This window comes from Oryzias latipes, chromosome 16 (genome assembly GCF_053564925.1).
Source record: "Oryzias latipes strain Hd-rR chromosome 16, Olatipes_Hd-rR_3.1".
Taxonomy (NCBI): Eukaryota; Metazoa; Chordata; class Actinopteri; order Beloniformes; family Adrianichthyidae; genus Oryzias; species Oryzias latipes.
Window position 1 is genome coordinate 13,903,811 of NC_136252.1, and position 24,498 is coordinate 13,928,308.

The 24,498-nt window shown below is 37.4% G+C and overlaps 1 protein-coding gene across 2 annotated transcripts in view; it reads left to right on the forward strand.

The window, feature by feature from the left end:
* The window catches only part of cdkal1 (CDK5 regulatory subunit associated protein 1-like 1), a 252,726-nt gene that overhangs the window by 21,970 nt on the left and 206,258 nt on the right, over window positions 1-24,498 (forward strand). For both annotated transcript variants that reach the window (XM_023963817.2, XM_023963818.2), the window contains exon 4: window positions 18,565-18,649. In XM_023963817.2, coding sequence (XP_023819585.1) covers window positions 18,565-18,649 — 85 coding nt within the window. The remainder of the gene's footprint in view (window positions 1-18,564; window positions 18,650-24,498) is intronic.

Consider the following 24,498-nt stretch of genomic DNA (forward strand, 5'->3'; position numbering starts at 1 on the left):
GCTTTCATTGTGGTTTGTCTTATGTTTATCTAAACAAGGAATTTTACTTTGCATTTCTATGCCAAAACAAAAGAGACACCTTAACAAAAGGCAACCAAAAAAAAAAAAGACTAAACTCTTTGACTTCATTCACCACATCCATCTGTAATCGTTACCTCTTTTTTTTAAGAGTCAAATGACATCTGCCAGAGGTCAAAGACAGCAGGTGAGCTTTTGTATACAGGTGACTCACTTTTTCGTTTACTCTACAATTATTTTCCCCCATGATGAGCAGTCAAAAACCTAATGTACACAAAGACGTTTCTGGATCTCTCACGGCCTCCTAACCGCACTCTTTTGTGCAGGAAGGACAGCCCGGTGCTTTTTCAATGGCCTATTTTTCCTCTCAGACTTGAGCATGTTTGCAGGCCGATCCTGCCTTACACAGCGGGGCAGTGATCCTGTTGAAAATTAACTACCATCTCCTTAGACAAACAGCAAATGTAATCACATTTGTGATGTTTGAGAATTGCTGCATCAATATTTGCCTAGTCTGTTATTGTTGTGAAATGGGGAACTGTCTTGGTTACCCTGGTGTGTATAATTTTGACAGTTGGCTCTGAGGCAGTGAAGCAATAGCTTCACTCACATGAGGGCAATTGTAATGCAACAGAAATCCTTCCAACTATTTGCTACTATAACTGATGAATGGATGCAAAGATGGCAGCAAAAGAAGCTTTGAAGTCTTCTTAGAACTATAGTCTCGTGTTTCAGGTGCTGTTTTTGCCAGATGAAAGGAGGCAAGTTTCAGCTAGAGCTGCTTCTTGTTCTGTTGTTGGTTATTGAAGTACTTCACTTTGCCACACCCTATGATGACTGACAGCATCTTTATGCAGTTTTGGTCCATGCTCTTTTTATTTTTATTTTGCTATGTTTGTAGTGGAATAGTAAATCATCTTTGTCTAATAAAAACATTTGGAGAAGATAGATAATTCGGCTCTTTTGGTTTGAGGAAGTTGTACAAGCAGATATTGTTCAGTATGTTATTGGATATGACATTTATTTTTCCTTTTTACTTTAATGTAGATCAGTAATTTAAAGCTGTTGCTAAATGAAAGATGTACGGTGGCCCTGAAGTCCAAATCCCCAAAATAGAAACCTTTATTTCACCAGGCAAAATATTAAAAACAATTTCCTATTTACAATGTTAGCCTGAAAAGGCTAAAAACACCTAAAGGAGAAGGACGAAAACAGCAAACAAGTTTTAGACATATTAAATTACTGATTAGGAAAACATTTACATTCAAGGCCTAAAACAGTGAAATGTCTTTCACTCTTGATTTAAAAGCAGAGAGTGGAATGAGAGTTTCCAAATGCAGTATGTTTTGACAGAATTTCCAAGCATTTGGAGCAGCAAAACGAAAAGACATAAGGCCATAGGAAGACCGTGTTCTTGGAACCTTCAATTTGAGGAGTTGTGAAGAATGAGTGTTGTATCTGATACTCTGAATGTAAAATTCCAGAAAACAAAACACAATTCCAAAAATATTGAAACGACTTAAAAAAGAAACATTTTGGAAAGCAAAAGTTTCAAAATTAGAATGAAATGCTAAAAAATGAAACACAATAATAAAGCCGAAAAGGTAGGCACTACGTGACATTGCTGATTGGATGATGACGTTTGAGTTTTTTTAAATGCGTCTTCAATGTCCTCATACGTATGTTTGACAATTAGTAAGGGTTGAAATTTGGTTGAAATGATGGACAAACAGCATTCGCTGATGTCCCATAGTACCTTACTTTTCAGGTTTTTATTGTTTTAAAAAAACAAGCAAACTTGCACAAGGAAATCTGCAAAAGGTGAACTTTGATATAGCGAGGGAACACTGTGTAGCATATTTTGTCTTGGAATGAGGAATATTTACAAAGCATTCATTCATCATTCACCCCTTCTGTACCCGTTTGTCCTTTCGGGGTCACGGGGCTGCTGGAGCCTATCACGGCCACTCGTGAGCGAAGGCAGGGGACATCCTGGACAGGTCGCCAGTCTGTTGCAGGGCCACAAATCACACACCCATACACATTCACATTCAGACCTAGGGGCAATTTAGGAAACCAATTAACCTATGAAGCATGTTTTTGGACGGTGGGAGGAAGCCGGAGTCTCCGGGGAAAACCCACACATGCACGGGGATACATGCAAACTCCACACAGAAAGGTTCCCCAATGGTGTTATGTTTCAGGTCCCCCAGCCGGGACTTGAACCAGGGGCTTTCTTGCTGTCGCTAACTAGTCTTGAGCGCTAACCAGTGCGCCAGTGTGCAGCCCAGTACTTACTTTTACAAAGTAGTTTACCCAAAATCTGGGTATGCAGGACATACACTACTCTGTTTACAATTTGAAAAATGTGTAGTTGTTTTTTTTTTTTTTAAATTAGGATGGTTGCATTTTGGGAGGATCTCAAAGATTTTATGCTGGGAAAAATATCCGGACCATTTCTGTCAGGTGGTTTAAACTGGACTGGTTTGAATTCCCGAGCAGCATAGTTCTATCTCGCATCTCTGTAATATCAAGAGCATTTGGTTCACCTTTAGTTCTGTTGCTGACTCAGAATGATGGATTACATACTGCATGGATTATACTTGTGCTTTGCTCTTTTATAAATGTGAATACCTGGAGGAAAAAAAAATCTTGAAGTTAAACTGCCCCAGAAATTAGTTTAAAAATGTTGTCCTAAGTGTTTAAAAAAACAAATGTCAGTTTGGAGCTGTGTGCATATAGAATGAACAACTGATAAAAAGTACTTAAGAGTTGCTACTATTCAATTTTATATATGTAGTTGTAGATTTAGATAAGTTAATTCTTCTCTAAGATTTCTGGTAAATCGCCTGTCCGTCCTGGGGGAGGATCCCTCCTTCATGTGGGCACCCCTGAGGTTTCTTCGTTTTTTCCGGAATCCGGTTTTTTTGGGGAGTTTTTCCTTACCGCGAAGGGGGGTCTAAGGGCAGGGATGCCAGTATAGCTTAGTCAGTTTGTTAGTTCATTTTAGTATTTTTCTATTGAACTCTTTGTATTCGTGATCCTTTTGATTTCATGTTTTACTTCGAAGCCCATCGAGACGACTGTTGTTGTGATTTTGGGCTATACAAATAAAATTGAATTGAATTGAATTGAATTAAGTGTTTTTAAAAAATATAAACTTTTGCAGTAGTCTGTTCCATGTCATACCCAGGTGTGTGTTTGAAGGTAAGTCCCCTATCCTGTATTCTATGTCACTAACCTAACGGATCCTTCTTTCTCCTAGTCACTCTGACTTCCATGCCCTTGACGCTAATAATCCCTCTCTCACTGTGTGAAATATCTTTTCATGTCTGCGCCAATTATCATAATGGTTTTCTGTCTGAACTGGAGAAAAGTGATTGGCCCCAATTACTGCATGAACCCGAGGCCTCAAATCATCCTATCTTTGCAAGGTGAGACGTGTAATGGTAAAAGGCCTGGTTTCTATCTCCTACCTGCACGCGGGCCAATAAATTACACTTAATGCTCATTTAAGATCTCCCTGAATCGACTGCCAGATGTTTATCATTACTTTCTTCTTTCGTACTTTTTGCCCTACAAGCCCAGCCCTCTTGTCTTCTGAAGTAGTAATTGCTTTGCACCGTAAAAGCACAAAATATCAGTACTTTTTTTAATGCTTGTTCCCTGCCTGGTTTCAGACTCACTTTAATTACAGCCTCCACCTTTGTCCCTGGGGTTTTAAGACATTTATTGACAGCATTAGCGGAATACAACCACAGTCCAAGCCATAGTCAGTCAACATGTGACTGATTATTTTGATGACATTTCAGCGCTTGAGTGTAGTGTGTTGGAGGGGCTTGTCTGGACCAAAGTGACAGCGACTTTATGGTCATATATAATAAAGACATATTGAACCATTCTTTGCCCGTAAATTTAAGCCCATGCCATCTGAAGTAGCACTTGGCTTGTGTTACAGCATCCATAATTGGTTCTGCACTTTCAGCCGAGCTTTTCAGCAATTTTCCCCCGACATACTCCACACTTAATCCTCTAATGCCAGGCCTCCTTTCACATCCTTCTTATTTTGCTTGCTTACTGTCTGTGTTCTGCATATTTTAACTTCTTCCAAACCGTTTTTCCCTTCAAAGTCTGTCTTGAGTATTTTTTTTTCCTTCTGCACACTTTCCCCACCTCCGTCTTTTTTAACTTCTTACTGTTGATTGTTCCCCTCCCTCTCAGCTCCTCATCTTTTAAGTTTCCAACTACAGCTTCTAACTGTCAGTCCAACTTTTTCCCCCTAACAGTAATTTACTCGAGAGTTAAGGACAGGAGAAAAATCCCAAGTGAATAGATTTTTTTTTTTTCCCAAGACGTCAAAATGTAGATGTGAGTGCTGTCTTGGACCCCTGCTGTGCTTTGCTTGGCACACCCTCCCTCCTTCTCACTTCACACTGAAACACTCAGATATTCACAACTAGCCCTATCTGTTACCCTAAACGAGACAGTAGGTTATTCAAATTTTTATCATTGCTAGGCATTTCAAACACAGGAGCTCCATTAGACCTATGATGACTCTTTTTAACTCTTTTAAATGAAAGTATTTTGGTATGTGTCGTTGGTTCTTTTGTAATTTCTTTTTAGAAATTACAGTAAACAAACAGCCAATGGAAAAAAAAAAATCAACTGGTTACGTCTTAATTCACTAAAATAGTTTTCATTAACTGTAATTGAACCAGTAGTTAGGCGACTCAGTACAGGCTGAATCATTTTAACAGAACATCTGGAAGCCAATTTTTCATGCAGCCCTATTTCTGCATAAATGCACATTGGAAACCGATACAACCTTTTAGTTCTTTAACGCTTTTCCCATCTTTTAGGGTTGAAATCATTCATGCCTGGCATTTCGTTTCCAGTTGACTGTTCTATTGTATTTGTCATCAAGTTCATATTTATTGCTGCAGCACATTTATTTTAGCAGCATGCACTTTATTTTAGTTTTTTTGGCGCTGAACATATACACACAGTTTTCACTAGTGCTGCAAACTGCATCTATTTAATTCTTGATTTAAAAAAATCCCATTTTATTCATATTTTTTATCTCAAAATGTAACCATTCTTGTTTAGTATGTCTGTTTACATGTCTGAATATTTGTTACTTTGTTCCTTATAAGAAAGTAATTGCGTAATAAATGTATAATTTCTTTAAAAATGATTGAATATGGTGTAAATATTTTGTAAATGATTAAAATGATTAACTGATTTAAAGAGATTTATTACAGAGTTTTTACTGCATAGATTTAAACAGTGTTGATGCCTAAGTTGGCCTATTGGATGAACTTGTGCTGTTCATAAGATATTCCTGTTTTTTAAAAACCTTTTGTTGAACTAAAGCCTTAACGCAAAAAAAGGAATCTGTTATTTAACATTTGTAAGCCTTTGGCATTGTTATAAAACAACATCGCAATGCTAGCTAAACTACCGGTAAGCGTTTTTAATCAGCCCCTTCATGCCCTATGTCGCTAATTTGTAACGTAACATTAAATCCACTCCAAATAGTTAAAGATCATCTTAAATGGAAAAAAATATATAAAATATGTTCTCTATGATTAAAAATTAGGTTAGGCATGAAGGGGTTAAGTGCTAAAAAATATCTCCAAACCACTAGAGCAAACTGTTGATCTGTCTGTCAGTGCTGATAATTAATTTTGAGTGTAAGTCCAAATATGATGAATTAATGTTTTTAATATAACAGAACATGCTTGTGTATCACTTTGTTTGTGTCTATGTGTGATCACACAAACACATGTGTAGTTAGCCAGCATCCCACTAATGACAGTTGTTTGCATTATCATTCACGGTTGAGTGGTTGCTCACCCTGTTTGACGGATAGACCAACTGCAAAACCCCAAGGTCCCCTGTGAGTTTTTGTGTTTGTGTCTTCATGTTGATGTGCATGTGTGCCTATGCATGTCCTCGCTTGTACATTTTGATTGGAGGTGAAATGCCTTGGTCTTTTGTACCCTATTTACAATTTACCCCATCAGTAAAGCAACTGCTCTGATGAACTCGCACACTGTTTCCCCATGGAGTCTTTCAGACAGAGAAGCTGCCACCTGGGATCCCTTGAATGTCCAAACATAACATAGCCAACCCGTTATTGCTCACACATTCACTCTCACGCACATGCTTTGGGAATATGACTGTGTTCATGTATGTGTGACAGTAGCTGTTACATTTGGGCCCTTTCACCAGTTTCTTGAGTCGTCATTCCCAGGCTTATTTTTACACTGCCAGCTGTCATTTATGTCTGTGACATTCATCGGATTTGTTGATTTGGATTAGTCCTTTTGGAGAAATTGTATTTTAAACCTAATGTAAAGCATTTGTCAAAAGATGATTTGGGGAAGAATTCAACCTCTTGTTACAGAATTATTTGCAGAAAAATCCACATCCTCACCATCAGAGATGCTACTAAATTCCCCTAAAATAATGGATATTCAGTTATGTTTATCACATTGGTTTTCTGCACATTATTTGTTGTTTAGAAATATATTGGTTTTTAGGATGTAAACAAAATAAAGTATACAGTAAACCCTTGTTTTTCGCAGGGATTACGTTCCAAAAAGAACCCGTGATAGGCAAAATCCGTGAAGTAGAAACCTCTATTTTTTTTACAATAATTATCCAATTAAATACTCTATTATACATTGAAAAGAAAGAACAGACCATTTTACAGGCTCAAGCATTTGTTTCACAAATAAAAGTACTTTAGAAACATTTTTTTCAACAAATAACTAATGTGCTGTACTGACAAATAATAAATTTAGTCATCAATGTGAACAGAAAGGCTTCAAATTGCGGAGATTAGCCCCGCCCACCGCGACCCGAGTAATTGGATTTAACGGGAGAAAATATAAAATGATTATGAAAAAAAAAATACAAAGTACCGTGGGACAAATAGTGACTCAGGTGTATTTCACTGCTCTTCAGTCTGAGCCGCTGCATCCTGACTCCGCTCTGCAGTGTTTTCTTCTTTTGAAACCCGCGGTGCAGCTGTGTTTGTTCGGAAGTAGAACATAGTGATAGGCAGTTGTTGTCGCTCTTTTTTCTTCTTCGCAAAAACATCCTTATACGGCAACAGGCCACCATCGATAATGTTGGAGTTGTTGAATTTGCACGCACGTAATTTAAAATTTGCAAGTTGTTTTAAGTGCGTGTACATATTATACTGCAACGTTATTGACGCACAGGTAGAAGAGAAGCGGAGTGACTTTTTAGCCAATCGGAATGCAGAACACAATGCACGATGTAAATCCGTGAAGTAGCGAAACCGTGAAAAGTAAACCGCGTTATAGCGAGGGATCACTTTATACAGAAACTTAGGTGGGATCATATTTGTTTAAAAACCCTAGAGATACATATACTGGATAGAAAACCTCTGCTATTATGTGAGTCTGTTCATCAAAAGTGATCTTAGAATGCCCTGTCCAAATCAACAACATGCTGTTGATAATGCACAATGATAATGCACAATTTGGCAGGAAATGCAAAGTGGTAGCTTTGTTGAGGCGTCAACAACAACAACAAATTAAAAACAGGTCCTCAATAATACAAAAATATGTGCTTAATCAACCCACACACAGTTATGGATATAGAATAAAGCACTTAACACAAAAAATATCCTTAAAACCATACTCTATTCACGTCAGACTTACCGTATATTTTCCAATTGCTGCCCGTCTCTATTTGACGCTGATTCCATCAAACGCCGGGTCTAACAGTTGCTAGTTACAATTAGATGTCGGTCTCTAATAGTGGCCGGGCTCCCTTAAGATCGAAGATTTTTTGGGTTCAAACGTATACAACATGTTTCCTATTTTTCTTATTGGGCAGCACTTTAGGGTATAAAGTTAACTAATAAAGTTAACACATAAGACATGCTGTTTTACACCTTTTTCCTCACAAAATTCTGATATTTTATGTGAGAACGCATTTTTCTAATAGCCTTTTTGTTCAAAACTGTATTTTATACCAGTTTTTAAGATATTAGTGTCTCAATCACATGTGCAAATTTCTGACTGGCCTTAGTTTATGACAGTGATTCTCGTTTATTGAGACACAAAACTTTGGCGAGTGAGTGACTGCCCTCCAGTCCACCTGTCCTCAGAGTCAGGAAGCCTGGCATTTAGCTGTCTGGTCAGCCTGTCAGCCATGCAGCCCTTGTTAGTTCAGTCAAGTATGTCTTTTCACCCTTAAGCCACCCCTTAGCCCAGCATGCTGCACTGTATCCCAGGGTCAGCATATCTGATGTGTTTGTGTGCGCATCTGTGTGCGATGAGTGATATGTGGGGGCAGTGGAGGAGAAAAGACGATGTGCTGGAGATTGTGGGCAGGATGCAGGATAGAGGGCAGAAATAACAATGGAGAGTCGAGTGTGATTTGGGGATATTTGGGGGTATATTTGTAGACGGGGGTGTGAGCAGTGCAGGATCTGGGTTAGGGGGAAAGTGGGTCATGGTGTGGTTTGTGAAGCCCCAGGAGCATCATATAGATCTCCAGGGCTGCTGCCTGCTTTTTTCCTCTCCACTCAACCTTATAGATGCTCACTAAAAGGTCTCAGTATTTGCCCTCTATAAGAGCGCAGATCAGAGATGTCAAGCTGTTTTATTGGTGTAGAATATTTTAGATCTTTATGTCACACAGCAAATGGTTGATTGCAGAGAAAAAAGAGAAATCAACGTTATAAAGTGCAGCCCATTCACATCAAGTGTGGGAATGGTAAGAGACTGTGAAAAGTCATAATTTGCCTGAAATGGAAAACTTGATTTCTTAACCACTGTTGCAATGGTGAAATGAAGACCATGTAAAATTTTTGAAATATGGGTATCTATTTGACTGCTTTTTTTAAAATTGGAAACTGGAAAGCTGTTTTTAATATTTTTCAATCTACATTAAATATACTTTTGAGAATTTACTTAAACAGTCTACCAAGGAGTTTCCATTCCAAATGGAAACTCCTTGGTTGACTTAGAGAATCCCTTTGCTCTGTTTCTTATTTAAATAGTTTGTTTAAATGTGACAAATAAAAAAAAGTTGGAATTGGTTACCAAAACCCAAAACCTCTGAATTGATTTTTTTCATTCGCATTTACCTCTAGGTAATTTTTATAAATGAGTAAAAATCTTAGCCAAGTCAAAATGTGGAAGTATACACATTCATAGTAATATTCATGTACAATTACTGTATTTTTTGGGGTACAAGTCGCTCCAAAGTAGAAGTTGGAGCAGCCGAAAAATTCATAATAAAGAAGAAAAAGTCATGTATCAGTAGCACTGGAGTAAAATTTGCCCTTTTGCGAGAAAAGTGCAACGTTTCTGATCAAGTCTGCCAAGCCCAAATGCAATTCGTGAGAACCCGCTTGTTTTCGTGCGTGAACAGATATAAATACGGCTTTGGGGTAGTTTTTGTGAGGAATTGACATAATACACTTGAAAGCTCAAAAAGTTGATTTTGCATGACATGGATCTTTTAATTGCTTTTTCAAATAGGACCATGTAACTTGGTTTTATTTCCCACCGAACAATCTAAAGATTTATCTGAAAAGCTGTGTTTAGAATTGTCTGATCTTTTTCTAAAATATACATTTCTCTGATAACCTGAAGCACTAATGGGTGACAAGAAGGGACTAGGACTGAGCTAAACCCTTTTTCACAGCACAAATGTGCATTTTCAAATGTAAAGTGGCACATGTGCATACCGTGTGTAAATAGAAATTATGAGAATTTATGTACTTTTTGCATGCTATGGTTTTTCTGTTTACTGCCTTTGTGACCCTGCAGCTGAGCCTCACATGTTTCCCACTGGGGTTAAGGCAATGTGTTTTAATCAACATGTAGATTTGTAAATCCAGCACGATCTGTGACTTTTTCTTAAATAAAACAGTATTAAAAAAAAGCCTGACATCTAAATATGCACATAACACGCTTGACATAATGTAGTGCGGTCAAACCCTGTTCAAAAGATTGCAGGTTTGATTCCCGCCTGACCAGCCCATATGTCGAAGTGTCCTTGGGCAAGACACTGAACCCCACCTTGCCTCTAGTGGAAGGTGTTCGGCAGCGGAGCTGCCCTCAGTCTGTGAATATGTGTGTGAATGGGACTGTTAATCGCCTTGTGCCTTCAAGGAAATTAGAAAAGCGTTCTACAAGTATACACAAATTTGTTTAAGGCTACATTTTGCAGATGAGGGACAACCTTCCCTGCCTCCCCTGCCTGCTTGTCACTGAAGGTGGGATGCATCCTGAAAAGGTCACCAGTTCATTGCAGGGCCGCACAACCACACACTCTTATGCTATGTTCACCCCGAACTCCGATACGTGCAATCAAGCAATTGCTACCAATGAATATCTGTGTAAACAGACGCCTATGTGCGATTCAGGCTTCTGTGCTTAAATCATGTGCTCACATGTTGCTACGCAGTTTTTTAAGTCAGCTTTTTGGCTCTCTCTGTGTTGAAAGTTAAACCATTTGAACTTTGACCAATCAGACTCTGAGTTGAAATTGACTAACAGGTAGCACCTTTCTAATTCACGTCCATGCCAACCGTTTGTAAATAATCTGATCATGGAGGACAAACTAATAATTATGGTTAGTGCCCAGCTGAAATAATATGACACTAAATCTTTCATATATCGGAATAGATCTGTGAGAGAAAAAGCCTGGAGGAAAACTCGCAAGATTTGCACTGCTTTAACATTTTGCACCAAGAGGAACCCAGAGTACCTGGAGAAAATTCACACATGCATGAGGAAAACATGCAAACACAGAAAGGTCCCAGCCAGGTTTCGCCTTGGTGTGAGGGGAGAGTGCTAACCACTACACCCCCGTGCAGCCCATTTTAACTAGTGCAAAGTGTTTTTCAATACAGTCACCAAAGTAAACTAGTAAAGTCTCCCGAGGCCTCCTTCTGATCTAAATCCAACCACAAGGTCTTAACGTATAGTTTTAAGAATCTTTTTTGGAGAGATAACTATTTTATTATTTCAAATATAGTGAAAGTGATTAATATCATCCCAAATTGTGTTCTTTTTATTTGTCTAATGATTTAAAAAAAGACAGGCAAGGCAAAAGTTTGATGGAAATCCTCCTGGAATGAGAAGTTTGCTGCTTCAGTATATTTATTCCGTTTTTCATTCTTTTTGTTTACAAATCATGGGTTCTCCCCTTCTCTTGTTTTTGTTCACATTTCTATTCATGCAGCTTCGGTGAACGCACCTGCTCCCATACCTGCTGTCCCTCATCTCTATCAGGAATAGGGTGATTGAAATGCGTTTGCGTTATCTTTTCCATATGTCCACACACACACTCTGACCACAGATGCTGCCTCTCCAATATGCTTTTTCCCGTGTGATTCACAAAGTTATGCCAAAGTATTATTGCATGGATTGGATTTTGTCAACTGGGTCCTTGAATAGAGATGATTTTTTGGAAATAACCTCCATGCACACAGAACAGTCACAAATAGAGACACAAATGGACTGGTCTGAGTTCTTTTGAGTTCTTCTCCATCTCCAAAGCAACTGAGGACAATGTGAGGAACAAAATAAAAGACTATCACCCACCCATCAAATTATAGTTTTACCCACCAAATGTGGGTAAAACTTTAATTTGGTGGTTTGGAAAACAATGTCACTATCCACCTTGGCAGGTGAGGCATGGGTCATCAACAAACTAGCAGCCATGACTTTTAAGTGTCTGCCTCCGCTCCACTCAGTTACCACAAACATCCATCCCACTGTTGGTTAAAACATTTATCTCTAACTTTATTGCGCAGATTAATAAATCCCATACGACGCAGGGGCTGCATGTAACTTTCACACTTTCGTGCTTTCATTATGAGCTCACTACTGCTACATTCAGGTAAGCTGGTAATTTCTATCATTTGCTCACCTGGACCTCAGTCAATACAAACACACACACACACACACTTGTTGCTCCATGTCATTATTACTCTTCGAAATGACTAAGTCTATGTCCGAATTCCTTGACTATATAGTGCACTGTATCGCGCGTTCGCCATTTTGTAATGCTGTCCGAATCTACAGTTCCAAAATCGAGTGCACTGGAAATTTCCCAGAAGTGTCTGCGCAAAACCACTGTGCATCGGTGCTCACAAGTTCGGAGAATATAGACCACAATGCATTGCGTTTGAGCAATTTTTGCCCCAAAAAATGCATTCAAATTTATTTTTTTAATAAACTATCAATGTTTTCATTATCAGAACACAATGGATTCTTAAATAGTCGTCATAAAATGTTCATAATGATTAGTTTTTCACTTCGTGAAATCGATGATGTCATATTCGGCGTTTAAAAACAAAATGTGGTGACCATGGTGTCCAGAGTGCTTTTAAAAATCCAGGGCACTAGATAGTCCCACGCTATATTGTTTTTTAGTAGTTGGGGATTTGGCTGGGAATTCAGACAGTTCTTAAGACTCACAACTACAACACACTGATCTGCAAGAACACACACAGTAGTGAAAAACATTGCCCATATTTCAACATGTGCATGTTTTGCCAATGTATCGCATTTGAAAAAAAAAGACACTTTAAAATCATGATTTTATTGTTTATCAGTAGTTTTGATCTTTATCTTTCTGTTGTACATTGAAAAAAAAACATTCATGATTTTCAAGTTGTAAAAAAATGACTTTAACTAAAAATAAACATTAAGCCTCGATGAAAAGTCGATGCTTTAAAGAAAGGTCAGATGTGTCTTTTTACATTTTTTTTATTACATATCTTGAATGTTATAAAACCTGACAGAAGACGACACTTTCAAATATTATTAGTGTTATGTTTTCACGAGAGAACAATCATTAATGGAAACCTTTATAAACAAAGGGAATAACTCTTTTGCTTTCAAATAGATAACTATTTTTTTCAGAGAAATCTTGGCGATGTAACAATTCACTTACCCCACTTTTTGCCTAAAGCATTGGTCCCCAACCTTTTAAACGCCTCGGACTGGTTTGACGTCAGACACAGTTTTCATGGACCGGTCTTTATGATGAGGCGAATGATTATTCAATGATGGAGGCACAGAGACGTGACAAGGCAAAGTTTGCACTTTTATTTTGATATGTACGCCATTGTACATCGCGCAGGTGTCATCCTCTCCCCTTCCCACACTCGTGGTGCACAAAAGAAGTACTGTCTATTAAATGTAGCTTTCTTTTATTTGGAAGTAGAAGGCTCCTCTTCTGTCTCCTGGCTGGGCGTTTTCCCCTCGGCAAAGAAACTTTCCAAAGAAGTTTGTTTTTTACTCATTTTGCTAGCTCTTAGGTTTTATTTTTAGCGGTAACCTATCATGTGACCGAGAAGAGCGCCTTGGCCTGCGTCAAGAGAGACATAGACGGAAGTAACAGAGAATCGGGCAATTTTTCAAAATAAAAAATCTTTCAGATTCCAGAATAAATAAAACGGAGGTTCTACAAGTTATTTATTCTTTCTGTGCGGCCCGGTACTGGTCCGTGGCCGGGGGGTTGGGGACCGCCGGCTTAAAGCCTAAATTTTTGGGTCATGGCTTTTTTTTGTTTCCAAAACAATAATAGTAACTTAGAAATGTTGGGAAAGACCTTTTTTATTATTTTATTTGTTAATAAGCAAGTAACAATGGAGAAAAATCTTTCAATTGGCTCATACTAAGCTTGGTGAAATGTATTCAAACTATATTTAATACATCAAGTTTAGCATAACACATGGGTATGATGCTTTCAACATAAATATATGCAAATGCATGCAGCAGGGATGCAACGATTTCCCTTCCCAACGGTTCATTTCAATGGTGTAACATACAGTTTGGGAACAAAGAATTTTAGGAACTAGAATAGATAATTTATAAGGCTGTGTATACATTGTGGAAAAGTTTAGAACCACAACACACATTCCCCTGGAGACCTCTATCACAATACAAACACACACCCACATAAAGTCAGAAGCATGTCTCCGAGTCATCAGAAAAGCCAACAGTTTTTTGTCTTTCCCAGCACTCATGCCATTGAAAGGATAACCAAATAACCAAATAATGTCATCTGCTGCTGGACCATTTTTATGCAAATGTTATTCAAATGCAAACATTTTAGATTTTCCAACATTCGTGAGAATGCTGTCAGGCTTAGAATTAAATCCCTTAAACGTAAACACTTTAAAACCACTACAGTCTGTGTGGTTTCAATAATCAAAGTACATGTTTAAGATTTGACTGTATTTACATGAGCGAAAGCGTAAGGGTCTTTATTGTTTTATATCCTTGTCTAATTAAGCCTTTTCCTTAGGCATTCAAAATTCAGTTTTATAATAACTATTTGATCTAGTTACATGTTCATATTATCACATAATAAACAAACACATTAAAATAGCTGTTAGGTATTTGTAGTTTAAAAAAAGTATAACTATTCCTTGTGTGATTGTTTTTGCTCAAAACTGTTTACTGTTGGTGTTTTATTTTTGTAGATTTTATGTATGCAAGCTCATAATGCTGAGTATGTAGATGGAATTGTCTTGCAGATGTTTGTTTGTTGTCTTCTGTGTGTGTGTGGTGTGAATCCTAAACCGATGGTGAGCTTGTTTTTGTCAGTCCAGAAGATTCCCTAGGGACAGAGAGGAGGCAGCAGATACACAGCTGAGGCCACTCCCATCACACAAAAGCGTTATGGGAGTGGGAGTTGTGTGTATGTGTGTGTGTGTGTGGGTGTGAGTGTGTGGGTGTGCGCTCGCATGAGTGCTGTTAGATAAACACAGATTAACACAGTACAGTTGAGCGTTGGTTATTTGTCTTCTCCTGTTAATTATTTCCTTTTCTTAATTCTCAAATATTCTTTTTCTTATCAATTTCCCAGGAATATGTAGATGTTGGCATAACATATTTTAATGTGTTCCGTGTGGACCTAAATTACTTTTTTAAATAGTAATTTTTAACTATTTAAAAATTAGGAAAAAGAATAATCTTGTAATTCAGGGTCATGTGTTATGCTAACCATATATTATATAGTTGATATAGTTTGAATACATTACACCAAGCTTAGTAAGAGCCAACTGAAAGATTTTTCTCCATTGTTACTTGCTTATTAACAAAATAAATATAAACAAAAAGGTTTTATGAGGTATATAATGTGCTTTTGTGTTCATAAGTGATCATAAATGGCCTATATCATGCTTTTCTTAAGCCTTTCAGAGTAATCTATATACATATTTATAATAATATGTTAACTTTAGCACATAAAAGAATAATTTTGTTATGAAATATGAGTTATTTTTGCAGCTCATTTTTCGACCCGGAAGTGAGACTCCTCGATCTCTTTGCACCGGCTTTCACTCCGTGTGGGTGCTGCCCATTTCATGACGTCATCCTCGGTAGCATGTTTGCGTCTCGCCCATGATAACAAATAACAACAGAACTTTTGCAAAGAAGGATGAGGATATAAAATGAGAGCCACGGGTGTTTGTCTTAGCCTGGGGCTGGTGCTGGCCACACAGACTCTTCCTGGAAGGGGCTGTTCTCACTTTGTGATGTCACAATGTGAGGACCCACTCGTTTCCATGCGTTGGGAGGCCTGGTGCTCAGAGATCAGTTTTTTAGAAGAATACTCAAATATGCGTTAGTAGATCAAAATACCACTTTGGGGTTGTTTTTTTGTGAAGAATTAACATTATAATACACTTAAAAGGTAGAAAAGTTGGTTTTGCATGATATAGACTTTTAAATTTTACTGCCTGATCAAATAACCCTGTTTGTTGCAGTTGGTAATACTTTGTTGCACTATGACTTGTTTATTTTTTAATTTAATCTGAATTAATAGGTTTCTAGTATTATTTTAAGTAAGGGTTAATGGCCGACTAAGTGTGCATTTTCAGAAATTAACACACGCCGTGGAACCCTTGACGTGGAAAGCGTCTTTCTTAAAATAGAAATACATCTTCAATCAGTTTTTTCTACTTTATTTTTGCCATTTTCGGTTTAGATCGTTTTTTTCCACAAAAAGAAGATTATTTGTTATGTGCTAGGAAAGCAATATATATATATGCTGATCGTCACGATGGGTTAAATAAAGCATCAGTCAGAGAGAAAGTTCACGTCTTACCGCTTGTCTTTGTCCCGATGATGAAGCTTAAGTTTGTTTAAAGAAGTCGGCGCAGTGATATAGAACAATTAAACTATGTGACCGGAACTTCTTTATTAGATATGCATTATCCCTGTGCATTATCACTTTTTAATCCACACCCAGCAGCCAATCAGAATCGAGTATTTACCTGGAACATGGTATAATCCCTGACAATGTAGAATTCAGATTATAATCTTTAATAGAAGCCTAAAAACAACCATAACCCTATTGACTATAAAAACCAGAATTGTCCAACATCGTTAACACATCAAATCTTGCGTTTGATGAGAAAATGTCTGCATGTGTAAAACAGATTTCCAAGGGCAGAATTTTTTTTTGCTTTAGCAATACCAATTTATCCTTGTGTAAATAGGATTAGTGACAGCTACTGATTTAAGGATGCGTCACAATGTTTTTTATCTTCTAGCAGGACAATGAACCCAATATTTTACAAACTTGCAAAATGTTTTTTTCCGTTTTCAGAAATATTTTGCAAATAGGAAAAACTGCACAAATACATTGGAGCAAAAAGTATTTTTCAGTCACCTATTCTGCAAGCTGTCCCACCTAAAGAGATGAGAGAGATCTATCATAGATTCAGACTGATAGACTGGTAAACAAAATATAAAAGAAATCCCTTTGTGTGAATTTTTAAGGATTAATTTGAACAATTCTGCAGGACGTGCTACTTCTTAAAGAAAGTTTGCTATCCACCACTGGTTAGCTGTATTAATGGCACCTGTTTGAACTGGTTATCTGTATTAGATACATCTTTCCACACCCTTAATCAGTCAGACTACAACCTCTCCTTCATGACCAAGACCAAAGACCTGTCAAGGACACCAGGGACAAGATTGTATATCTTATGGGAGCACAGTAACAAAGGTTACTATGGTAACACACAGAGTTGTCGTGAATTCAAATCCTGCAGAGCGGAAAAGGTTCCCCTGCTTAAACCACCACATGCCCTGGCCTGTCTAAAGTTCTCCAGAGACCATTTAGATGATCCAGAGGAGGAACAGGAGAATCTTGTGTGGACAGATGAGACTAAAATTTGTATTTTTGCCATGATTATTGGGGGAAGTTTACTGTTTCATCCCTAGAGCACTATACCTACTGTAAAGCATGGGAGTGAAAACATCATGGTTTGGGTCTGTTTTTTTTGCAAAGGAGGAGTATGACGCATTAAGGAAAAAATGAATGGAATCATTTTTGATTCTGTTCCAGATTTTGGCAAGAACCTCCTTCCGAGATTGAGGATTAAACGTGGTTGGATCTTCCAGCAGGACAATGATCCCAGAAACATCACCCGTTAAACCAAAGAGGGGGCCACCTAGAAAGCATTTAAGGGTTCTAGAGATGTTTGGTCAGTCTCTGGACCTCAGTATAATAGAAAATCTGTGAAAGGTGTTAAAAGTCCAAGTTGCCCATCAACAACCCCAACACATCACAGCTCTTGAGAAGATCTGCATGGAAGAATAGACCAAAATAGGAACTATAGTGCAAACTGGGTGAAGACCTATAAGAAACCTTCAACCTGTCATTGATAACAAGGGTCACATTACAAAGTATTGAAGTGAACTTTTGTTATATTCTGCTCCATTATACAAATAAATTCTTAAAGCATCAAACAATTTGATTTCCTGATTTTTAGATTATGTCTCACAGTTTAAGTCATTCTGTGATGAACATCAGACGTTTCTCATCTTTTTGGGACAACTTGCAGAATCTGTGACCAACCCCCCCCCCTACTCTAAATGTGCTAGTGTTTTCACTTCGATTGCACACACAGACAGATCAAAAAGTACCACGTCAAGCTATAACCACAAAGTTTAGAAGCAAATTTCTGGTCTCAACTAATCGAACAATATACAGTCTTCTTCTTTTAACAGCTCGGCAGTGTTCTGATACTCTTTAGCCATTCAGCAAAACCTTTTACTAGTAATTTAAAGAGGTCTTTCAGTATTTTCTCACAACTTATTCTTGACAGTAAAACCTGGAAAGACTTTCTCTTTTAGCCTTTTCAGCATGTAGAGTGTATATGCTTCAACGCCACAAGTAAAAAACCCTCTACGTGAAGAATTGAATTCATTGCAGTGTAGATAAGCAGGCCACTGGCTCCCTGTTGCTGCAAAATTTCCCAAGTTTTAAGACAATTTTCAACATGTGCTAGCTCTGCTGTCAGTACTAAATTCTGCCTGCCACAATGGTCTGTTGGGAAATAACAGTTCAGCGTCACTATAAGCAGCACTCCACGTGTGAGTCTGTGCACATGCTGATTTTAGGTAAATATCTAGTCTTTTTAAAACTCTGTTTTGTCTTGGTTTGCATAGAGGGAAATTGTTTAATATGATGCTTTTGGTATGTGTGGTGATTTTAACCCGTCGTGTGTTTCCACAGATGACCCAGCAGAAGCAGATCTTTGGCTGCTCAACAGCTGCACAGTGAAAAACCCCGCAGAGGACCACTTCAGGAACTCAATCAAGTACTGACCCCACACAAAATGCAAACTCAGCACCTGACGTTTGAGGTCTAGAACATTGTACACATTACTGAAACTGAACAACAATTACTCGATTAAAAAATAAAATTAAGGTTCTCTTTTTAAAAGCATTGGAATATTTATACCTACTTTTATATGGTAGTAGCTGTCTTGGTGTCTTTTTGTCGAGCAGAGCGTTAAGTGTGTGCACGTGTTTGTTGATTGGTGTCTTTTGTTGAGTGAAGTTTTCAGCTGGGAGTTCGTGTGGCATCCTCCTTACTCTGTCTTTACTGATCATCCTTGTACAAAGCAAACCACACATTTGTACGAAGACAAAGAAGTAAAAGCAGAAACTGATTTACATTTTGATTACTTACTTTCCATCTGGGGTATAACAAACTATTCTTTGTTTTACAGTGAGTCACTCGGGTCAAAATCAGATTTTTCCAGCAGAATTGATTATTTTACTTAAAAGTCAACATTTAGCAGGATGATTTGAAGAACAGTTTATTGTAAAATGACAAACAGTGAAGTATAAGTAATTATTATTCAATGTGCATGCACTAAATCCATAAAAAACATTTGAAATTAGCATCAGATCAACATGTAATTTATTTATTAAAATTACATTTTACAAATTTTACGCTTCAGTAGGAGCTTAGTATTACCGTCTTTTGCAGTAGCATTCTTTACTTCCTTTTACTCCTCTGTCATGCAAAAGAAAGTCAGCTGGAAAGCAGAAAAATAATAACACACTTCAGGACTTTTAAAATGTCCTCCTTGTTAGCTGCCTGAGCCTTATTTGACAGGAAATTACCCAGCTGTAATGCTAATGCAATTAATGCTCTATTCACCAGACAGCACATGCCCCGCACAAACACATGAGTGGCATGAGGCCATTCATTCTGCCTTTCATCACGTTTTTTTCCTGTACGATGGAGACACAAAATGTGAGGGCGCGGGATCAGAGGGAATCCAAATGCCCACTTGTCATTTCTTTTTTTTTTTTGTCTGTTCTCATTCATGCGTTCCTCATACAGAAGGAAATTGGGAAGGAGTTGGTACATGGAGGGTCTCACATGCGGTCATCCACTGATCGTTATGTCTACACTTTCTGATACAACAAGCAGGCTTTTCATACAGACTGGGTCATTGTGTCTGCAGGAAAGGGGGGGGGGTCTATTACAGGTTTTAGCGGTGCAGATTGGGGCAGAGCCATTTTGATTTAAAGTGGAGTTTTGACCTGGAAAAACAAAGCAAAAAACTAAGCTCCTCTTTTTTTTTTGGAAGGAAAAACCGGCATCAAGAGACATGTGAGCAAACACACTTACCTTTTAGCAAACTAACAGTGATATTTAACTTGTGTTGCTATCTAACAGATAAGACAAAAACTGGATTTGGTTTAAATAGACTGCTGTTTAAAGTCCCATTCCAATCATCTTTTGATTTTAAAAGTGTCCCAAATGGTCTCTTAATAATGAATATGCTGTTTTTTGATTAAAAAAAAGCAACAAAAAGAAACAGTGTCGTTTTCTAGGACATTCTTTCTGCAGAGCGGCGGGAGTTCATCAGAAATTCCCCTCCGAGTTGTGGGCAGGACCGTTGGTGTGGTGTAAGCCCGCCAACACTTCCCATCATCCCTTTTTTATTTTACCCCTAGCTTACAGCCCATCAGACCCCCAAGCTAGCATTAGCGATGCAACAAAAATGGTGAGCATTATTGGAGCTATCCAGCCGCACAGTTTTGTGCTAGATGCCAGCTCGGATGAGGACTACGAAGATGTTCAATGATTTATTTGTCTGCGAGTGGATGCATCAGAATGCAGTGGAGCAGGGAGCTTGTGGTGCGCTACGACTACAAGCTTTTTCAAACAGAATTTGTCGTCTGCTCCTGCTTTGCAACAATTTAAATGGAGAAATACACAGAAATACAATTTATTTTTATGTACCCGTATTTTCCGGACTATAAGTCGCCCTTTTTTTCATAGTTTGGCAAGGGGTGCGACTTATACTCCGCAGCGACTTATATTAGAAATAAATTGAAATAAATACATTGTTAACCCTCCTGTTATGTTCATTTGTGAGGAACAGAGATGATGTTCCTGGCTAAATTTGATGTATGAGGTATGTTGAGTGTTAAGAGGATGTTAAGTGACTCAGAGAATCAGCAAACCCTTTTTTACAGTAAGATCTTGAAGGCTGACAACATAATATTCTATTTTCCAATGATTTCATAGATTCAGAAATGCAATAAAAATGACAACTGTTTCTACAAATACAGAATGAAAACAGAGTAGTAGTTGGACAATGATGCTTCATGAAAGGAATAAATAAATATGAGAAACAATTACTGTGAAATTATGAGATAAACAGTCTGCTATGATTGTGTCATATGCAGTTGTGCAAGTTATTAGTTCTTGGTCTCAGATTTTGTCAAATAAATTTCCCGTAAAAATGCGACTTATAGTCCAGTGCGACTTATGTGTTTTTTTCTACTTTATAATGCATTTTTTGGCTGGTGCGACTTATACTCCGGAGCGACTTATAGTCCGGAAAATACGGTATATATGTCCTCCATCATGAGAAAAAAATTCTACAAGGACATTTTAAAACGACAAAAAACACAGTCTTTATCTGAGTCTGTCTTTCAAAATCTTACTCTTCAAATATTTTTTTTAACCAGTTTTATTCCTAAAAAGCTAAAAACTCTCACAGTATTGAGTAATTATAGAGAATCGTTTGTACAATGTGAAATGTATCATTTCTGTTACCAGCTAAATCTGTGTTTTACAGCAATTGTGCCACGGTACACTAGTGTGCCATAAAAGATGGTCTGGTGTACTGTTGGAAATTTCACTTAGTTGGTCTAACAAACCTTTTTCACCACTGACAGAATATTAACTCTGCGTTAATCCAAGCAGGCCCACACTGAGTATTTGGGAAATGAAAATATCCTAAAATACTTTTTTCTTTGCGTTTATTTCATTCCTATTGAAGAAACTTTGATAAGAATGACCACACTTTGATATTACTGCAGCTTTGGCCAATTGCTCTCATTTTGGGAAAAAACTGACTTAAACGGTCTCTGTCGATCATTCTGGTTAGGTTAATCAAAAAGTCATCAATTTAACCAATCAGACGTGGTTAATATCTTGACTTCCTTGTGCCGACATGACTCACAAAGTCTCTCAACTCTAACAAAAATAACAGCTAAACATCTTGTTTAACGGTGTAGCGTCCCAAGGGCTCTGGTGTCAGTCCTTGTGAAAAGTGCATAAAATCATGAAGCTCAGAGACGTGAGTCAGTCCGGGATCAGTGCCTCTGTTTTTTCACCACATCTCCCAAGAGTCATTGTTAGTACTTTTTGTATCCAATTTTTTAAGCATGCTGTGATTGTGTAATTGTTCAAAATCACCAATTGCCCTTGCACAAACATGAACAAAACTTAAAAAATAAATCTCAGTTTAAAAAACCATTTTTTCAGGTATAATTTTGTGAAATTAGATAAATTTGGCATGCACACACTGATATTTATGCTTTTTTTAAAAAAAAAAAAAGAATGTGATTGTAGACAATTATTTTGAGTCTCTAAAACTTAGGTTAGGAAAAAAGTCAGAAGAATTAAAAATAAAGTACTTTAAGCGTTTTGGAAACGTGTTAAATTTGTGTGATGAGTGATACATTAATGGGTACAGGGAGCCTGTTTACAAGCCCACAAATGTCAGATAACTGAGAATATTTGGAAATGCAATCAAGACACAATTCTAGTCTACATAGTCATTGATCTGCTTTATTTCACCCGTTTTTTCTTCTTGGAGAACATTTCACAACATTTCGTTGTAACATTAGTTAAATTTAATCTCTGTCAAGCAAACGGCACGTTGCTGCTGATCTCCAATTCTACTCCTCAAGGAAATAAGCACCAGTTGACAATTCTGGGGTCTCGTATGATCTATGTCTCCTTTTTTTTTTTATAGAAAAGGGTAGATTCATACCAGGAAGTATAGGCTTTTCAGGGAGAAATCTGCAGGTAGTAATCCAGCATTTTACCATAAGTGCTGTGATCGGATAAAAGACATTGAATGATCCTATCTACCGGTACATGCTACTAGAGAAATCTGATAATGATGGGATGTTTGGTTCACACGTAAACGGGATCAGAATCCCTAGAGACACTGTGAGGATGTGTTACCTCTGGAGGTCTGGGCTCATTGGCATTCAGTCAGAGCGTTTGGGAGAAGGAGCTGAAATTTTGCTTGTCTAAGTTATCTGGTGGATAAGCTTGAGTAACCCTGTGAGCATGTGCAGCGTGAAAGTCCTCCATGAGAGATAATATCACAAATGCAGTTTTTTTTAACTGGCTTTAATAAAACAAACAGCCAAACGAATCCATTTGGGCTAACTCTATAGTGTGTGTGTTGCTCAGTGGTTTATTTCTAAAGATCTTGAGACCTTTGGAGTGTAAGAAGTATTACTTATAGTATATTAGACAGTGTACATAATGTATGCTGCTATATTAATTTCTGCTGTCTTCTAATACTTTTTATTTAGCCTTATTACTCAAACTTTGAATTCAATAGTTTGTCTGCATGTGGATCCTTGACCCTTAAAGCCAACTCGCTCTGCCTTCCCTCCTGCAGCAGATCCCTTCATCAGGAATTCATTCAATGGCATGAGCTGCTAATAGAGCAGCTTCTGAATGCTAAAAAAAATCAACAACTATGGATATTTAGATATGCATGTTTGAAATGCTAGAATCCATAGAGTAATTCAATGTCAGCCCTGTCAAATCAATAAATACTGAATCTATTAAAGAAACAGTTGCTCAACAGCATATGGCTCAAGTGTGTTTATAAATGTGTGTGCGGTGGAGTTTTCCGCCCGCCTGTTTCTGCTAATTTGTATGAACACCAGCGTGTATATTAAATGAATTAGATCCCGCTGCGGAATTCTCTACGTCTGTTTTCAAAATACACCAATTCCCATGTTGCATTTACTTTCATTTCAGTGTGATTTTAATATTCATAAGCCAAGCATAAGAAAGACAAATCATTAATGTTAATTGAAAAGGGACTCTGAGCACCGAGTAAGAAATATTGAGAAACTCTTGTGCATATGTTGTGCATTTATAGCAGATGTATGCGTTTCACAAGTTATTTATTGAAACTCTCAGCTTTATGTGTTTTTAGATTATACTCTGTAATAATTACATGGTAAAAGAAAGCAAACCCTTTTACATTAAGGTGTGGGCCCATGTGTTAAATCAGTAATATTTTTATCTTTTAAAAACAACCAGGATTTTACAACAACTCATCTTAGGATTTTGTTTCATATTCATTTGTATATGCCAAATTGCTTCCGAGAAATAATTATGTTTTAGTGCATATAACGGTAAGAATATGTGATTTGTGTCATTTCACATAGTCTTAAACGATGGTTCCCAACATTTTTAAGGAGACGGGCCGGGATAATGTCATACAATATTTTCACGGTCTAGACCAATTGGGGAAAAAGTTTATGTTTAATATTTTTAAGCTTCCGGTTTATGAAAAAACTTTTTTAGTTTTAGTTTAAGAAGATCTGAAAACATTTGTAGATTCTTTTTTTACAGATGACAAAGATTCAATGAAACAAAGTTCTTGATTTGTAGACGCTGTTTCTGATCTGTAAAAAAATCACTAAAAGCAACATTAGTTTTTTTTCCATAGAATACCATTACACCACTGAGAACTCAACCCAGTCTGAGATCCTCTTTCAAGGCAAACAGATTTGATCATATTTTGTTTTTACATGAATTCTGATTCATTGTGTAAATCTGTTCTTGTTTTCTCAGCATGTTTTAATTTGAAAT